The 17960-nt window shown below is 46.3% G+C and overlaps 5 protein-coding genes across 8 annotated transcripts; 3 read left to right on the forward strand and 2 right to left on the reverse strand.

The window, feature by feature from the left end:
- The first annotated feature begins 611 nt into the window (after positions 1-611).
- On the forward strand, positions 612-3304 carry LOC118503363. Its single transcript, XM_036036557.1, has 2 exons — positions 612-2748; positions 2813-3304. Exons 1-2 carry the CDS (start codon positions 2323-2325, stop codon positions 2990-2992), a joined length of 606 nt encoding a protein of 201 aa, XP_035892450.1. The 5' UTR covers positions 612-2322; the 3' UTR covers positions 2993-3304.
- Positions 3209-5115, reverse strand: LOC118506176. The gene is made up of 2 exons (XM_036042948.1): positions 4479-5115; positions 3209-4421 (listed from the first exon to the last, which is right to left on the reverse strand). Exons 1-2 carry the CDS (start codon positions 4493-4495, stop codon positions 3209-3211), a joined length of 1230 nt encoding a protein of 409 aa, XP_035898841.1. The 5' UTR covers positions 4496-5115.
- A 239-nt stretch (positions 5116-5354) lies between these two features.
- LOC118506177 lies at positions 5355-10287 on the forward strand. The gene is made up of 7 exons (XM_036042949.1): positions 5355-5644; positions 5715-5949; positions 6117-7011; positions 7080-7427; positions 8466-8640; positions 8713-9839; positions 9908-10287. The coding sequence occupies exons 1-7, from the start codon at positions 5493-5495 to the stop codon at positions 10252-10254; spliced, it is 3279 nt and encodes a 1092-aa protein (XP_035898842.1). The 5' UTR covers positions 5355-5492; the 3' UTR covers positions 10255-10287.
- LOC118503344 (major facilitator superfamily domain-containing protein 8) lies at positions 9788-15558 on the reverse strand. 4 transcript variants are annotated; one of them, XM_036036515.1, is made up of 7 exons: positions 15193-15557; positions 14505-14715; positions 13771-14429; positions 12979-13695; positions 11762-12904; positions 11040-11689; positions 9788-10960 (listed from the first exon to the last, which is right to left on the reverse strand). In XM_036036515.1, the coding sequence occupies exons 5-7, from the start codon at positions 11942-11944 to the stop codon at positions 10315-10317; spliced, it is 1479 nt and encodes a 492-aa protein (XP_035892408.1). In that variant the 5' UTR covers positions 11945-12904; positions 12979-13695; positions 13771-14429; positions 14505-14715; positions 15193-15557; the 3' UTR covers positions 9788-10314. The 4 variants fall into 4 exon arrangements, with proteins under 4 accessions (XP_035892408.1, XP_035892407.1, XP_035892406.1 ...); XM_036036514.1 differs by lacking the exons at positions 9788-10960; positions 11040-11689 and having other exon boundaries at positions 12526-12904; positions 15193-15558; XM_036036513.1 differs by lacking the exons at positions 9788-10960; positions 11040-11689 and having other exon boundaries at positions 12548-12904; positions 12979-14429; positions 15193-15553.
- A 458-nt stretch (positions 15559-16016) lies between these two features.
- LOC118503366 (small nuclear ribonucleoprotein Sm D3) lies at positions 16017-16845 on the forward strand. The gene has a single exon (XM_036036563.1). The coding sequence runs from the start codon at positions 16141-16143 to the stop codon at positions 16570-16572; it is 432 nt and encodes a 143-aa protein (XP_035892456.1). The 5' UTR covers positions 16017-16140; the 3' UTR covers positions 16573-16845.
- The last annotated feature ends 1115 nt before the right edge of the window (positions 16846-17960 follow it).

Raw genomic sequence — 17960 nt, forward strand, 5'->3', positions numbered from 1 at the left:
AAGAGAAGCTTTGGGTGTTTCCGGTACGATCGCCAGAATCGCCGACCACTTCGCATTACTTATATTTGGCTTGCGCTTCGATATCGGTTGCGCGTGCTTTTCGCGCGACTTTTGCACCCTGACCAACGGTCAGAGCACTTGGGCCCAAGCGTGGTAATAACAATATTGTTTTCCCCCGACCAGCGACAGTGACTTCCATTTTACTTGCTGTCTTTACTAAGTGTTTTCCATTGCTTTATGGGATTAGTCTAACCTCACCAACGCTCATTCGCGAACGGGAAACAAAGGCTGCCCATTGGCTTGGTCTACGACGACCGTTTGGTTGGTTTTATTTATTGCTTGATCTTGTATAGTTAGCTCAGCTAATGAGGGCTTGCTGCCGCAGATATTTCAAGCCCACGAAGAATACTGTATTAAGCTGTACATCGTTATGACGTTACTGGACCGTTGACTGTGCTGTCCGCTTTTCCCCTTCGAGCAGCTTCTTTTCTTTTTCACGCCAAGCTCTGCCATCTTTTGTAAAACATAAATCTTCACAAATGAATGCTTCGGAGAAAATGTTTGCACCAATCATTTATATTACCAACACCATCGTGATCCTGCGAAGGTGTTTAAGGTGGTGGGAGGGGGGGGGGGTGAAAGCAACAAAAATAAATTCATGACAATGGATTCGAATGACAAAACCCAAACATACACAATTTAACGTTTAAGGGCGGTTGGAAAACATTTGAATAATACAAATTCCTTACTTGCCGGGTATTTATTTTGGAATAATATTGCTGCCGCGGACGACGGATCGCTGCTAAACAAACGACTGCCGGAATGTAGCCAGTATTTACATCATGTTTTTGTTTCGCCCAGTTGCCGTTGCTCGCTGCTTACTTCGGACAAGTTTCCCGTTGATTTGAAATATTTGCCAATGTTTCTCTCTGTCACCGGACAAACGGGTGCCCTCAATTCACGTACGCATTGATTATTTTCTCTGCATATACGTACGGTCGAAATTTCGATAATTTTATTCTTTCTGCATGATGATTGGTTGCAGTCAACTGGCGGCCGCCTCGCCGGTAGCTCGCATTAATGCGTTACATGCACTTTTGTTTCCATAAAATAGCCCACTTCGATTTGCACCACCGTGCACCGTGTCCAGGCACGGTGGGCAGAGGCTTAACCCGGGGCCCGAAAGAAATAATTCGGCAAAAATTTAAATAATTCGTCGTCAAACCCTCGGTCGCCTAACTTCACCTTCTTCGGGAGTCATCTGTTGCGCTCAAGTCGTTACTCTGTTGTCCAAAAAACATTGTTCCGTTTTTCTTCCCATGATTGGATTTATGGTAACGAGGTCAGGAATTTGCTTGTGGTAACAGATTACAATATTCGTTTGCAATAAAAGAGAAATGCAAATTGTGACTGTTTGTACATATCGTTGTTTTTTTGTGGTCGCTCGCTCTGTGTTCTCTCGTTTAAGCGAATGATGGCCCAAACTGCTATAAACCATCCGGACAACAACATCCGGAAGATAGTGGAAGGGTTCACCTTACCAATTCCGACCACCTTACCTTACCACCTTCGCGTAACAAGTTCATAAATTTTAAAACTCGCTGCTCTTGAGGCGGTTCAAAGCATTGTAAAGAAACACACTTTTGTGCTGTTTCGAGTTTTTCTAACACAAAATTGCCTACAACTAACTAGACTCTGAGCTACACCTGGCAGTAACTCTGTTCATCGCGTTCTCTATGCTATGGCTAATACCAATCACACACCGAAACGCCGGAAGCGAAACCAATTTGATGGCTTCAATTCGAAAAGGGCATAGATGATCGAGTAGCTCAATAGCTGCGATATGACACCTGCCTCCTAATGCACCTGTCAATGAATTTCAGCCACAAATCGTCGATCGCTTCCAACCCAACCGATGCAATTGGCCACAGATAATCCGGAACAAACTACAAACTCATCTCCATCATGCTGTTGTGTAAAGCGATAAATAATTAAAACGTATTTATTTCTCACACTCGCTAAAGTATGTACGTGAGTTCTTTATTTTAAACTTATTTTTATTTCCATATCAACAATCGTTTCGCTTAACGCACTGGTTGGTCCGACATTACATGACAGGCTTCGAAGTAAAAGTGGTGAACACGCACGCGCTGCGAATTCCATGGAGCAGTGAAAAAGTGACGATCATTATAAAACCATTTCTAATCATTTCTAGCTCATGGAAATTTGAACGTTTTGTTTAGTTCGCCAGAACCTGGTGAGGCAAACTCCGACGTTCAGTAAAACAACCAACGCTGCAAACAATTCATCGCCGCGCTTGCAATGGAAGCGTTCCGACCACACAGCAAACTGACGGGGTGCTTAATGATTGGAGTTGTCCTTTCAACACTGCTCAGAAATGCACCAACAAGCAGCGCCGGTGCCTCTTCATACTCGATAAAAATTAAAAAGTATGATTGCATCGATACGCCCTACAAGGAATCGACGCTTTACACCTGCAAAAGTATTCCTCGGCGAAACGCACCGACGATGGTGAACATTTCTATAAACATTCACAAAATATACGATGACGTTTTGGTGAAAGTGATGCTGTTCTATAAGTTTAGCACCTACCAACCATTTATGATCTCGATATTAGGGAACGGCTGTGAGTTCATACGACATCCGCCACAGGTAAGCGTCGAAAAGTACGTTTACGACATCATCAATGAAACGCTTCCAGAGCTGCTGGTTCCGTGTCCTACTGGGGTGAGTAGTCTCGTGAAACGCTTGCGAATGCAATTCCATCCTGACCTAGCTTTCATTGCCGCAGAATCGCATCTACAACTTATCCTGGTACCTTCAGGATCGACATGCTCCGAAAAACATTCCACCGGGAGATTACAAGCTGCAGTTCAAGCTGATAGCTCAGCCGGACATAACCTTGTTTGGAATGGAAGCTTACATCGCAGTGCGTACCGTTGGAGTCGTTTTGCCTTTTGTGAACCTGTGATACGTACACTGGTAACAGGAGCTCCAGGCACAAAATTACATTATGAATTCTTCTAACAACACTTCCATATCGAATGTTAACTGTGAGTGATTCGCACAATATATGTACCTGAGGTGGTGGAAAAGCGAAAACTTGCAACACGTGTTTTTGTTTAACTTTATTCACCTAAATATACAAGATTTTACGATACACAGCCTTGTCCTACAATTCGCCATTTCAACATTCCGTGTACGGACCTAAGACCGGTATCGCGGAGCGTCGATTCAAATGGGGCAAAGCTTCGCAATTCAGCGGATTGTTGATGAGATTTAAATAGTCTAGATCGTCCGGCAAGCTGCTCATATTCAAGCCCTTCACATTATTGTCATACAGATAGATTGCTTTCATCGAGACGAACGGTTTCAAGTAGACCTCCGTTATGTTGTTGTTTGAAACGAACAGCTCGCTCAGCCTGATCGGTACCGCATCGTCGGGAGCAATCAAATCGATCAACCGATTTTTCGACAAATCCAGCGAATTCAGATTATTCATCAAGCTGAAGATGCTGAAATTGACATGCACAATATTGTTGCGAGCGAGATGAAGCGATAGCAGCGTAGCAAAATAGTCCGTGCAGCTGGGCGTGCTGAGCTCTTCTTCCGTCTGCTCTTGGCTAATGTAGTACTGACGCCACGAACAGAATTCAGCACGTTCACGTTCGTCCTCCATTCCTGGGTGCAACATTTGCGTCTGGTTTGCGCTCGGAACATTCGCGTACAAATCGGTCAGTTTGTTGTTTTCCAAAAACAGAGTCTTCAGCTTGCTCATCAATGCAACAGTGCCGAGGTCTAGCGTGGTGAGCAGATTATCGGACAGAAAGATTTCTTCCAAACTTTGGCAGCACACCACCCCCGGCGAAATCGTTACCGATTCAATCTTGTTGCTCACCAGATACAGCAGGGACACGGAGGAGTTTTCTAGCACGTCAAAGCTAAAGTTGGCCAGCTGGGAATGAGTTACCCAGAGTATGTCCAGCGCGTGCAGCTTCGATACCGTGGGCGAAATCACTTGCAGCGACGTGTAGTCCGCTCGCAAATCTTGCAAGCTAATGTTCTCATCGAAATTCACATCGTCAACGTTCATTTCCAGCAGATGCACTACGCTCGGACTCATCTGAGCAGGGAAAATTATGCGCGTAACATTCGAGTGACTTATCAGAATCTTCCAAGGTGCAATGGTGGCGAGCGGCTTGGTTAGATCGAGCACGTCTATGCTGGCCTTGTTGAATACCAGCTCCTCCGTGTTATTGGTGAGAAAAGCGTAGTCCTTAGTGTCACTATCGCTGGTGAGATTAATGATCGTACAGGACACATTTCCCTCAACGTACGTAAATTGCGATGCGCTCGCTTCCGACACGCACCGCTGCGTCACACTAACCAGCAGAACAAGACTAAAGCAAAAATGTACTTTGAATTTGCAAAACTGAAGGACCTTCACTCATAGTTACCTTCCCAAAAGAAACATCTTTTACACAATAACCTCTCCACACCAAGAGACCGCACACGAAACGCACCGTTCAGGCAAGTGATCGTACGATTCGCCCTCTTGGACATTTTTATAAACATCTCCAACCCTATCGCAATTTTGTTGACGCATTACTTACTGCTTGCCGGATGAATGGCAATTGTCACATTATTTTCAAATTTACATTCAAATTGAATCATATTCCTGGAAAATGCGACATCTGTTTGATACGATTTTAATTCAAGTTCCCATTGAGTGTGTTGCATGCTGACAAACTAGATTAGATTTAGCCATTTGATACTTGTCATACATTTTACTGTGTAGGTCAGGATCGAACTCCAGTTCTCGAAGGGTAGAGGTAAATTAGGCGGATGTAATACGACAAGATTTTCACCCAAATTCAGCATCGCAAACACTCCGAAAATGGTTTTCCGAGAAGTTCATCATTATTATCCTTCAGTCGAAGTCGGGTAATGGTAATCTCATCACTGAGTTGCGATGAGTAAGGTACCACATTAAGAAATTCGCTCTCGAGTTTCGCTCGGCTGCAATTCTTTGCATGAAAAGTGCATAATTTACTCCGAATAGTGTGCATGCCTACTCGCGCAACGCAAGTGTCATCAGACGAGCAACGCCTCACCAATTCTAGCTTCCCACGTTGGTGGGATACACACAGAAGACGCGTGTGTGGAAGTATGTATGCTTCATAAAACAGTGCGCTAAAAATAAAACCCCACTGCACGAACATAAGCAGGGCCGTTGTGTGGAAATTTGACTGCCCTTTTCTGCTGAGCATAACGCACACAGTGCGCCTGCCGATACGCATTATGCGTGTTGGTGAACATCTCATCTCAGCACGTCCATAATCAGCGATAAAACGAATGACAAAAGAAGAGCGATTGCTGCGAAGCGACAGCGTTTCCTCGTTGGCAGTGGAGTAGAACAGTCTGAGATTAGATTTCGCAGCGGCATCACACGGTTTCGGTAGTGCAACGAAATGACACAACTAGCGCTAGACGATGTGCTCATCGAGATTGGCACATTTGGCCGGTTCCAGCTTCGGCAGTTTCTGCTGATGATACTGCCCCTGGTGTTTAACGCGTTCTCCAACCTGTCGTACGTGTTCACTGCCGCCGATCTTAAGTACAGGTGAGCCACAAAAAGCGCCGCGTGCATTGGCAGGATCACTGTCCACTGACCAACATGATTTGTTTTGTAGATGCTACATTCCCGAGTGCGAGAGCCGTAACGACACAGCGTACCTCACCGAGTGGTTACATGCAGCAGTTCCGTTCGTGCGCAACCAACCGGCCGGGTGTGAACGGTACGAACCGTTTGTAAACATCACCGGCGACTATTTACAATGCCAAGCGTCCGACTTCAACGAGTCCGCTATCACGCGATGTTTCGACTTTGTGTATGAAGATAAAGCGGCTACTACGATTGTGAATGAAGTGAGTGATCCGCTCCGGCTTTACGACCAATGCGGAACAGCTGATGGGGTGATGCGCGACCAACGCATGATGTGAGATGAGCAGCTTTCATTGGTTGAAAACATATCTCATCCACAGCGGCTGTAATGTTTATTGCGAAGCGACACTAACACACCTCTGCTTTTCAGTTCAACCTCACCTGCGATGAAAACACGTGGAAGATAACTTTGGTCGGAACACTGCACAGCGTCGCTCAGGCGCTGGCACTCCTGCTAGGTGGTTTATTTTCGGATCGATACGGTCGCAAACGGGCCCTGCTGCTCTGCCTCGGGCTGGGTTCGACCCTAGGGATCATCCGATCGTTCTCAGTGAGCTATGAGATGTTTTTGGTCTTCGAATTCCTAGAGCCATTGCTGGGTTCCACCATGTACACGACGGCGTTCATCCTTGGCCAGGAGCTGGTAGGTCCCAAGCATCGCGTCTTTGCCAAAAGCCTGTGCTTGGTAGTGTTCGCACTGGGCGAAGCCGCCATGGGCGTTATTGCAATGTTCATACACAACTGGCGCTACTATCTGCTGGCCTTGTTTGTGCCGGGCCTCGTATCGCTTTCGTTCCTATGGATAACGGCCGAAAGTGTGCGCTGGCTGCTATCGAAGGGCCGCAACAAGGAAGCGATCGACATACTGCTGAAGGCGGCCACAACTAATCGGAAAACATTGTCGGAGAATACGCTCAAGTACTTTGCCACCAATGACTATCAATGCGAGTCGCCCCAGCTGCCGGCGAATTCTTCCTTCTTCGAACAGCTAGCGGAAGTGTTCAAATTCAAACGTCTGACCATACGACTGGCAATCTGCTCGTTCTGTTGGTTCACCAATGTGATGGTGTATTATGGTCTCACTTTGAATTCGGTCACACTAGCGGGAGACAAGAACGTTAACTTTATCTTGATAACCCTGGTCGAAATACCTAGCGCGGTGAGCATGAACTTCATCCTGAACCGATTTCCACGACGGATGGCACAGTTCGTGTCGTTGGCGCTGTGTGGAGTCTTGTGCCTGGTGACACTGGCCATTCCAGAGGGTAATTAGCAATTATCTACGTTCATCCAATTGATGCAATTAATCGTACATTGTTTTCCAAAATTGCAGATGAAAGCTGGATCCACACGGCCATGTTCCTCTTCAGCAAAATGGCAATATCATTTTCCTTCGGCGTGCTGTACATTTACACCGCGGAAATCTTTCCCACCAACCTGAGACAAAGCTTACTGTCCATGTGTTCTATGATCGGCCGAATAGGGTCGATCGTGGCCCCACAAATGCCACTGCTGGCCAGAGTTTGGAAACCCCTGCCGATGACCCTGTTCGGTTCCATTGCGCTACTATCAGCGTTTACGATTCTAGAATTTCCCGAGACCGGCAATGTCCGGCTGCCAAACACAGCCAGCGAGGCAGAAAATCTTAAACAGAACAGTTTTGATAGCGATCGTTCGGAAAACGAATAAAACATTCTGCACTTGCTTAGGATGCTGATTTTCTTATTACAACTACACACGAGCAGGAAAGAACGGGCAGGAAGCGAAGACTTACTTCCTCAGGTAACCAATCAATCAACTTTCCTCGTGAAGTAATAAGATAACACACACGAGTCACGCACGCAGGATCTGAGCTCACTGCCAATTCATCAGCCACAGATAGATGAATGCTTGCAATATGAAGCTCAGTACTTTTCAGTTCACGGCAGACTACCTGCTGAATCGCCCGGCCCCTTCTCCTGCTTAGTGTCTGCCGGTTCGTTTACTCAAGTGGCCATGGAGGGGAGAATATACCCTAACCTCCACAACGCTCTTCCGAAAATGACAACCAATGAAGGAGCGTACGGTTAGACAAGCGTTGAAAGTCCACCGAGGGTTTCAATTCGTATTTACAAAGATTATACATTATCAGAACCAGCCAGCGAATGGCAGCTGATAATCATTCAAATGATTTGCTCTCTTCGCTTTTATCTCTAAACGATTTGCAATCACACACTATTTGCTGTAGTTACCGGCACATTGCCACTCGACAATAACCTTGCCAAATCACACATATGAATATTCGGATCCGGCTTGCTCGGTCCGCCTGGTGGAGCCTCTTGCGGTCGTCTCCTTAAGAGTGGAGTAAAGTGAAATCAATCAAATTCAATTAACGCGTTACCGATAATAGAACAATATTAACTTATTCCAATCGGCGTGGCCGGGCGACGCTTCTCGCGTTCGGCGACACGGAGCACGCGCAGTAGTAGCGACAGACGCGAACGGAGTCAGGCCGGCACTTGTCAGACACCAGTCGAAAATAGCTTTCATTCATGTGAGGAAAAATTCACTAGCGCCGTAGTACTCCGGTCAGAATACGTGCTCTCCCGTGATCCGCGTGTTGTTGCTCTCGTGTAGTAGCGTACAATCTAACGCGTAACATCTATTCACGCGTGGAAATCGTTTTATAACGTGCCGGTGCTGCAGAGCAGAGGAAGAAACAGTGTAATCGCTCGTATTTAATCGTTCACCATGCCACAATCCGAAGACGACGTGGACTTGGACGAAGTGCTGCAGGAGATCGGTCAGTTTGGGCTGTTTCAAACGAAACAATACGGGCTGATGGTACTGCCGATCATATTCAATGCCCTGTTCACACTCAGTTACATCTTCACGGCCGGCAATCTTGAGTACAGGTTAGCTTGCTGGGGCCAACCAACTTAAGGTTCCACCGAAGAGCCTCACTGTGTTCTGTTTGCCATTTGCAGATGTTTAGTGCCAGAGTGTGAGCTCCCTGCCACTACTATCTACCATCCCGATTGGTTGAACGGATCGATTCCATTCCAGGCTGATGCACGATGTCAACGGTTCCGATACCTTTCGAACGAAACCGCGCCGTTGCAGCTGGAGTGCAGTAGCGAAAGCTTCAATTCTTCCGACTCTGTTGCGTGTGATAGATTTGTGTTCAAAACCGACGAAACAACGATAGTGCGAGACTTTAATATAACATGTGCGCAAAACGATTGGAAACTTACGATGGTGGGCACCGTCAACAACGTGGGACAGTTTGTAGCCCTCCCAATCGCAGGCTATCTGTCGGATCGGTTCGGTCGCAAGTGGATCCTTCTAGTGAGTGTGGCCGGCAGTGCAGTGTTCGGTGTTTTACGCTCATTCGCAACCAACTACGAAATGTTTATAGCGATGGAATTTCTAGACCCGGTCATTGGTTCCACCATGTACACTACCGCATTCATACTGGCGCTTGAGCTAGTAGGTCCGAAAATGCGCGTAACCGGTAACAACATTATTTCCTGTGCCTTTTCGTTTGGGGAAGCACTGCTCGGTTTGCTGGCCATGTATTTCCGCGATTGGCGCACACTGCTGCGCATTTTGTACATTCCTGGTCTGCTGGTTCTGCCGCTGCTTTACACAACCGCGGAAAGCGTCCGGTGGTTGTTGTCTAAAAACAGAAAAGATGAAGCGTTTAAAATTTTGAAAAAAGCCGCCAAAGTAAATGGCAAATCGTTGTCCCCGGTTGCGTTGGCGAAATTCAACTCCACCGACACTAAGAGCAATTCAACCAGCTCGTTAGACAATAAAACTTACACACATCTGCTGAGCGAAGCGCTGCAAAACCCGGGCCTAGTGCTGCGTGTCATCAACTGTTCCTTTTGCTGGCTCACAAACACGATGGTTTACTTTGGCCTGAGTCTCAACTCTGTCTCGCTATCGGGCAACAAATATTTGAACTTCATTCTCGTCTCGCTGATCGAACTGCCCGGATTCTTTTTGATGCAATTGATCCTCGATCGTGTAGGGCGTAAGAAGACACTGTTTGCAACGCTCGTTTTAAGCGGTCTGTTCTGCATCATATCCGCATTTATTGATGGTATCGGTAAGCAAGGGATTCCTAGGCCTGTTATACACCTTGAGCTTTCTTTACAATCTATATTCGACTTTCAGATGCGCCTGCTCTCAACCTAACACTATTTCTGCTCAGCAAACTCACCATCACGATGTCGTTCGGTACGCTCTACATCTATACGGTGGAAATCTTTCCCACAAACCTACGCCAAAGCCTGCTCTCGACATGCTCCATGTTTGGACGGATCGGTTCGATGATTGCACCGCAGACGCCGCTGTTGGCTAAATTTTGGACACCGCTACCGATGGTTCTGTTTGGCGCTCTGGGCATTACTGCGGGAGTAGCGGCGCTCAAGTTTCCCGAAACGCTCAACAACGAACTGCCCAACACGCTCGAAGAAGCCATGAACATGCAAGGAAACGACATTCCCCCAACCGACCGGTGATACTGAGTTTCGGTCTATACAATAAATAATGCATTTTTTGTAACTTTAAATTAGGGCAAATCATTCCTGTCCTGTCATTTGCTGCAATTCGGATGTTTGGCTTTTTTTTTTGGTCGTTCTTAGGTGGCTTTTGTAACACCACATCCACGCGAGCACAAGCCCGGAAACAGTTGCGCCCAGGCCAAACAACCAGTACGTTCCGAAGCGAACGTACACCACTACCGAGGCAGGTCCTACAATGCGCGTTAGACCGCCGATGCTTGTGTACAGCGCCATCCAGTTGCCCTGGGGACGCGTACCGAGCAGTTTGGAAAGAATTGTTTGACTAATAGCTATACCAACCGAAAATGAAACACACAGCATCGTGTACGAAACGGTTAATTGATATTGATTGATCGAAGGAATGAAATTGCACCACTCCTGTTCGACGGGGCAACCGCCCGCGGTGCTTCTGTTGTTGCTGGACGAATCAAACATTGGAATTGTGTTGCTTCCCACCGGTATCATTACCACTTGACTGATAAAAAGCGGTAACATGGCGAAAAATAGAAACACATTGTGTTCTTGAAACCGTTTGCATAGTTGGGGCAACAGTAGAAACACTGCACAAGAGCATAACGTGCCGCCCGTGATCAGAATGCCCAGGTAGTAAAGAGATTCCTCGTGGCTCCATCCAAACTGATCGAGCGATATCGGTGAAAGCGCCCTAAAAGGAAAGATGATAAAAAATTGGATGAGTACTTGTTGTACGCTGCTGTTTGCCCTACCAATCACATCACACATACGTTTGAACCGATACGTAGAAAAACATCAAAACGCTGTACCCGTTCATGACTGTCCAGATGGAGAACATCTTCAAAGGCTCGTACGTATCCGTGGCCTTGCTGCATCCGATTGTTTTCATCGCTTCCTGTGCGGCAATCGTGCGATGAACGAAGCAGGACGGATTTAGCAGCATGATGTAAACTACTCCAACGATCGCGCAAATCCACCCGGCCATGGTGTACATGTTGATCCGCAACCCGTACCACATAAAGCCGTCCTTTCCGATCGCCGATAGTGCTGCCTGGATGATGGGCCCGATTGCAAGCCCGAACGTCTGAGCCAGGGAGCTCATCGAGATGGCTCCCGTGCGTTCGGACAGCTTAGTGGCCGTTGAAATGTACGCTCGGCTAAGCGTATTTATTGACGTCGATACGCCAAAGACAAATCTTGAGAGCAGAATAACGTACTTTCGATAGGGTACGGGAAAAAGCTCGACCACGCTGTACAGTGCATTACCGAATACAAACAAGGCTGTTAGCAGTACGAACGGCACTCGGATTGAAGATAATCTGTTGGAGCACCAGCCGATAAGCGGACTAAAAAGCAACTGGCCAGTCGGAGGAGCAGCAAACACGACGCTCAGAAAAGCCTTCCCCACCGTCGGGTCCATCTGAACGAAGGGGAAAGAAGTATAATTAACCACGTGCAAGCGCTGGAAGCACACGTTTACTGTTTTCCTTACGTCCTGTAGGTAAGGCCACAGACCCGTTGTCACCACGCCGAACGATAAAAACATCAGAAAACCGCTCACATACACTAATCTTATCGTGATCCATCGTTGTCGATATTCGAAATCACTTTCCAGCTCGCTTGCACGGTCTTTTTCGCTTTGTACTACGCGCAACCAACTTCCGATCGATGCCATGATCGTGAGCTACAAACACGGAATGTGCACTTGGTCACTTAACTATCGGCCCGGTCGGTTCCAAAATCATGGCAAGCGTGCTCCCACACGATTCCGTTGCGCTTTTCACAAACTTGTTCTTCCGGCCTAGAACTGGCGGTCATATTTTGCAATCAATGTTCAGGAGGAGAAAGCACTCACTTAGATGATTTAAGGGCAGGTAAAAATTAATTGGCTGCATTCCCCACGCCATAACGCTTATAAATCAAACATTGCATTCTCACGATCGCGCACCCGCGGAGCAATTGCGCACATGCGCTCGCGCGATAGGTTTAATCGACACTAAGTCAAGAACCAGTTTTGCTTAGAAGCGCTAGAAGTCTCATCGGCACGGTAAATGCAGCGCCCGCTAAGCGTCTACCCCCGGTACTTGTTTTGGTCATTATTTGCCCTTCAGTTTGCCACCTCCCTGTGGTGTTACTTATCAGTTGACCGGGATTATTGCACACACGTCGCCGCCGCTGATACCCGCGCCAATCAATACAGCAGCATAAGAGCGGGAGGGCAAAATATTTCGGAATGACGAGTCACCAAGTGATTGATAAGAGGTTGATGAGATCGGGATTTTTTTATGCAAATTCGCTTCATTCACTGCGGCTTCGGTCACAATTCGCTTCCTGTTTGCACGTTTCGCTTATCGATGAGGGAAAATATCACAACAAAGCACACCACTGCCTGTAACACGGAAATATAGTATATGTAAAGTGAGCAAATAGTTGCTTGCCAATTATGCAACAGCATAACGGCGAGAAGGATCAGCTGTCGCCGACAACGTGGCCGGCCTTAGAATTTCCGTTCAGCTGATCTGTCGCTGCATCGGCTGTCTTTTTTGGTTCGGCTGTCTGGTCCTGCTTAGCGACCACCGCTACCAGTTCTTCTCCTCTACAATTCACATCGTACGGGATAGGAACTAATCTTTGTCTGGTGGAAGAGAGAAAGGGACGATTCTATTTTGTAATATACTGCGAGGTGGGTTCACGAGTAATAGAGCATACCTCATTTGCCACAGCCACAGCATGGTAGCAGCCATCATTACTGCCGTGCTGCCGAAGGTCCAGTAAAGTCCATACTTGGTGTAAATGGTCGATAAAAACACTGGACCCAATGCTCTCGACAGACAGCCCGAACCGGTCATTATGCCCATCCACGTGCCTTGAGGGCGTGGTCCAAGAACTTTGGAAAATATGGTAGTAATAAGCGTAACTCCAATCGGGTATCCGATCGCCGTGAAAGCGTATCCTATAAGGAATTGAGTGATGGTCATGCCCCGCGTAGTTTTACACCATTCCTGCGTCGGGGGACATCCTAGCAAGTCCTTAGCGTCATCAACTGTGATCGGTTCGAGTGTGGTAATGGGTCCACCGTAGTCAAAGTCCACTTTGGTCAAATTTGAACGCACATCCGTAAAATTGGACCCATATACGTACGGCGAAGTATCCTCCATGCGCATTGCCGCTAGTGTTTCATTTTCTGGAAGAGCCAACTTGGGCGGCGTATCGCTCATCGGGATGTAGACGGCGCGCCCCAACACCATGAGGAAAAATCCACCCCATATCAGCACTTGCCGTTCCGGAATCCGCTTGCATAATGGATCAATCATGAGAAACATGGCACTAGCCAATATGGCTCCCACGGCCATAATCCATGCCATATAGTACAGTGCTTCGCCTTTCGTCCAAGCGAACATGTCCATCGTCAGCGGGGTGGCCAATCTGCGGAGAAAAAACAAAGCAACGCGAAAAAGGTTAGCATCGGTGCGCGCTTTCGAGCTCATTCGAATTACATACGTTTCGAGAAATACAAAGTTGAAGACCAGTATGAAAAATGCACATATTAACGTCCAAGCAGATAAATAATCAGGTTTCATGGATTTCCAAGTTTCCTTCTCCGATTGCATTCCCTGCTGCATCATGGCTTCGCGGGCAGCAATTCGCTTTTCTTTGAACACGAAGGGTAAGAACAGGCAAAAGTTCAAAATGCCCATGAGCACGTTAATCCATCCCGTTGCAGTGTACATATTGAGGTGCAATTTGTTTCTCATCAGCGGCAATCCATCTTCACCGAACATGGTAACGGCCCCTTGCAGTACCGGGCCAACGATAAATCCGAGCGTCTGTGCGAGTGATACCATCGATACGGCACCGGTCCGCTCCTTCACCTTGGTGGCTGCCGAAAGATACGAACGGCACACGGCCACGCTGGAGGAGCTGACACCGATTAGGAATCTGGAGTAAAGCATCCAATACTTTTGATGCGTTGGAAACAGCTCGAGGCACGCGTAGATTCCACTGGCAACGGAGAACAGTGCCAGCGAGCAGAGCAGAGGCAAACGGATCGATCCTAACCGATTGCCCCACCATCCCACGAGCGGGCTGAAGATCATTTGTCCGACCGGATTCGCACCCACTATCCATCCCAGGAACTCCTTTCCGGCGTGGGGATCTAGCTAGTGATTGAAATTGGATTAGTATGGGTAATGTTTGCTTGGACCAGCTATCTTCCCATTTTCCCAATCCCTTACCTTGTCCAAATACGGCCACACGCCCGTGAGAATAATGCTGAATCCTAGCGACATCAGAAACATGGTGTAGTATATGATGCGCACCGACGTCCAGCGTTCGGTGTACTCGGTCGCCGTTTCCAGTCCATCGTCCAGATCATTCTTGGAAGGTTTTTTGAGCAAACAGTTCTTTAATCTCTCCATTGCTGATAATATCACACACCGCACAGTTCTATCAAGGATGAGAAGAATATTTTTCACGATCATTTCCACCGAAATAATTGTAAGCGACTTTTGGTCTTTGACTTTAATCCATTGCTACGTGTACTATCTGAACCACATGCTCCACATCCATATCATCTAAACAGCAAGCGAGCCCTTTGTTTAACGGGATCTTCTGCAAGGCACGGTACAAACTACAAATAGATATCAACTATAAATAGTTGTTGCTTCTATCAGCAGAGTGCAGTGTCGTGAACCCAAGAACATCGCTTTGAAACATTATTGCTAAAAGCTCAACGTCATTCTTAAGAATGCAGTGCTGTAATTCAGGCGCAAATCACTTTAAATAAGTCATTGGCCATGACTACACTGATGAATGGAGGAATGGTCACTGTGAGTTGACCTATTAGCCTACACCAAAGTGCCCCTAATTGAGGATTGAACACATTATGGTTAAAAGTCAATGGCTTAAGCTCAAACCACTTACCTTAAGTCGCGTTCCAGTTGAGCAGCTACAATCAGACCGTGCGTACTTCGCTCGTTGAAGCTACTTCCACCGCTGCTCAATCGACAGCATAAGCCAGCAGCAACACACTAGCAGTCCCAAAATTACATAAAACGGAAGATGGCTTCTATTCATAACATTAAAACGGACACTTTGAGCCGTTATCTAATCGCGACGGAGATAACCCTACACATTGCCGAAGTCAACGGACGGCGTCTTACAACATTCCACAACCTCAGCGCATTGTTTACACCTTTTGATCAATATTATTAAAAATGGAAATTAAACAGCAAATTGCAGGCTGTTTGTTTTTTTGTTAGCTGCGATCGTTTTGACAACAGTGACAACTTCAGCACAATTCGAGCAGCATTCTCATTGCGAACAGGTTTCGAGCAAATGCACTTCTCACTCGAGCAGATCTTTCTCACTGGGTGGCTTAGAACGGTAAACTTTAATATATTTTATTATGCTGTTTAAGCAAAGATAACGATTCCAATAAAACATTGCGCTTAAAAAACTCCATTCTTCGCACCATTTCATGCCAAATGCAAATTAAAAAGTACAAAAGAATGTTGAGATTATTTTCAACGAATGTTTGCAGTGTTTTACATATTAGTCGTAATGGATATTAAAAACCACCCGTAAAACATTTGTTATTTTAATTCCCAGCATGTTTCGTTGAACAAAACATTATGAAATTAATTTAATTTAGAAAATTGTCCGTTTTTCCTTCAGGTTCGACTACTGTGCACGATCTAGCAGAATTCAATCCGGTGTTATAAGCGACACAGCATGTCAACCCTTCAGCAGCTGCTGATAAACACGAACACATGAGAAGCTGTCATTGTTTGCCGCTCTGCAAACAGAACATCAACAAGCCTAGCAAAGTGAATTTTTGCGCGTGGAAAACTGCCATTTTTGCATTAAATCATGTCTATTGGAGTGCCGATTAAAGTGCTGCACGAAGCGGAAGGCCATGTGGTGACTTGCGAAACTATCACGGGCGAGGTATACCGCGGTAAGCTGATCGAAGCCGAGGACAACATGAACTGCCAAATGACGCAGATCACCGTCACCTACCGGGATGGACGCGTCGGTAATCTGGAGAATGTGTACATTCGTGGGTCGAAAATCCGGTTCCTCATCCTGCCGGATATGCTGAAAAACGCGCCCATGTTCAAGAAGCAAGGGGCCAAAACGGGAACGGCCGGGCGAGGCAAATCGGCCATCCTGCGAGCACAAGCCGCTCGGGGCAGGGGTCGTGGAGCGGGTGGCGGCGGAGGTGGGGGCAGAGGAGGCAACAAAGGAGGATGGCAAGGACAAGGACAGCAATCTTCCGGCCGTGGACGCGGAGGGTTGTAGAAATGTTCGTCTGCAAACGCAACTATTTAGTGTGTAAGAATTCATTTAAGAGCACCGAGCGAGAACACGCTCGAAACAGTAATTACTTACGTTCCGAGTAAGAACAATTCGCGAGTAGCATGACTGCGTGCGATATTTCTTGCGGACGGTCCGAAATTACTGATACACGGTAAAAGCAGCCGTGGAGAACAACAACCTTCCTAAGATAACTCACTAGCGTTGTAATATGTAAAGAAAAGGAATGAATACAATCGAAGCCAACTGATGCGTAAATAGTGCCTTTTTTATTTTTTGATTTGAATGCCAGATCCGGAACTAACTATTTTTTCTGCATCTAAAAAACTGACGTATGGGAGACATACATTTCTGAAAATTATTCAAATTTCGCCTGATTTGTTCTACTCCTACTTATTATTTTTCTATTGATGGTTATCCGAAATCGTTTTCTATGACATTAAATTTTGTGATCGACTGCATGGGTAAGATCTACTGAAAGAAATATGTATCCCCTTTTTCATAACTTCTTAGGGAAATCCAATTTTTGACTCCGAAAGAAACGACCTTTTGAAACAGACAGCTGCTCCGTTTCGTGTACCAGGAGAGAATCCGACAAAGGAGCTCACAAAATTCGATCCTCCGATTTTTTTTCCGTTCGCATACTTCCTCGTTGGTTGAGAAAAAATCCTCCAAAAAGTACCAGCCGAACGATCTTCGACACCAGGAGAGCATCCATCCAAGGAGGTATGCTCCCGATCGAAAACATCCGGCCCGATCCCAACTGGTCGAAGGAAAAAGTGCTCCCGAAAAGAACCAGTTTTTCGATTCTCGTTACCAGGAGAGCATGCATTTCAGGAGGTATCATTTCGATCTCGAAACTGCCCCGACCAGACAAGCAAAATTTCTCCGAAAAGTACCAGGTTTTCGATTCTCGCTACCAGGAGAGCATCCACCAAGGAGGTTGTACTATTTTCGATGGAGATCATCCAGCACGTTAGGCAAATTTAGGGGAAACATCGTTCATCTCTTTCGCGCACTTGAAATGCGCCATCCACCTTGTTAGTATTTTATATAGCGGTCTCTTTTCGGCATAGTGTATAGGGGCGCCCAATACTCAAGCATGATCTTCTACTACAGTGTATGTCATTAGTGTAAAGCCGCTCGTACTTTACAGATTTTGTTTTGTTATGAGTTAATATTTTTAACTGGGTCAAACGCCTTTTCATCTTAATCATTTCATCTTTTTTATGCTTTATTGATTTAACCAACCGGATTTTTAAAAGTTATTTTTAATACCTAAAATACTTTATTTTCCTTTTTACTTTCAAAAGAGCTTTTCATTTCAAACTCTCTTGACAACATGCAGCATAAATATGTATACACTCTCCACT

Source organism: Anopheles stephensi, chromosome 2 (genome assembly GCF_013141755.1).
Source record: "Anopheles stephensi strain Indian chromosome 2, UCI_ANSTEP_V1.0, whole genome shotgun sequence".
Classification (NCBI taxonomy): Eukaryota; Metazoa; Arthropoda; class Insecta; order Diptera; family Culicidae; genus Anopheles; species Anopheles stephensi.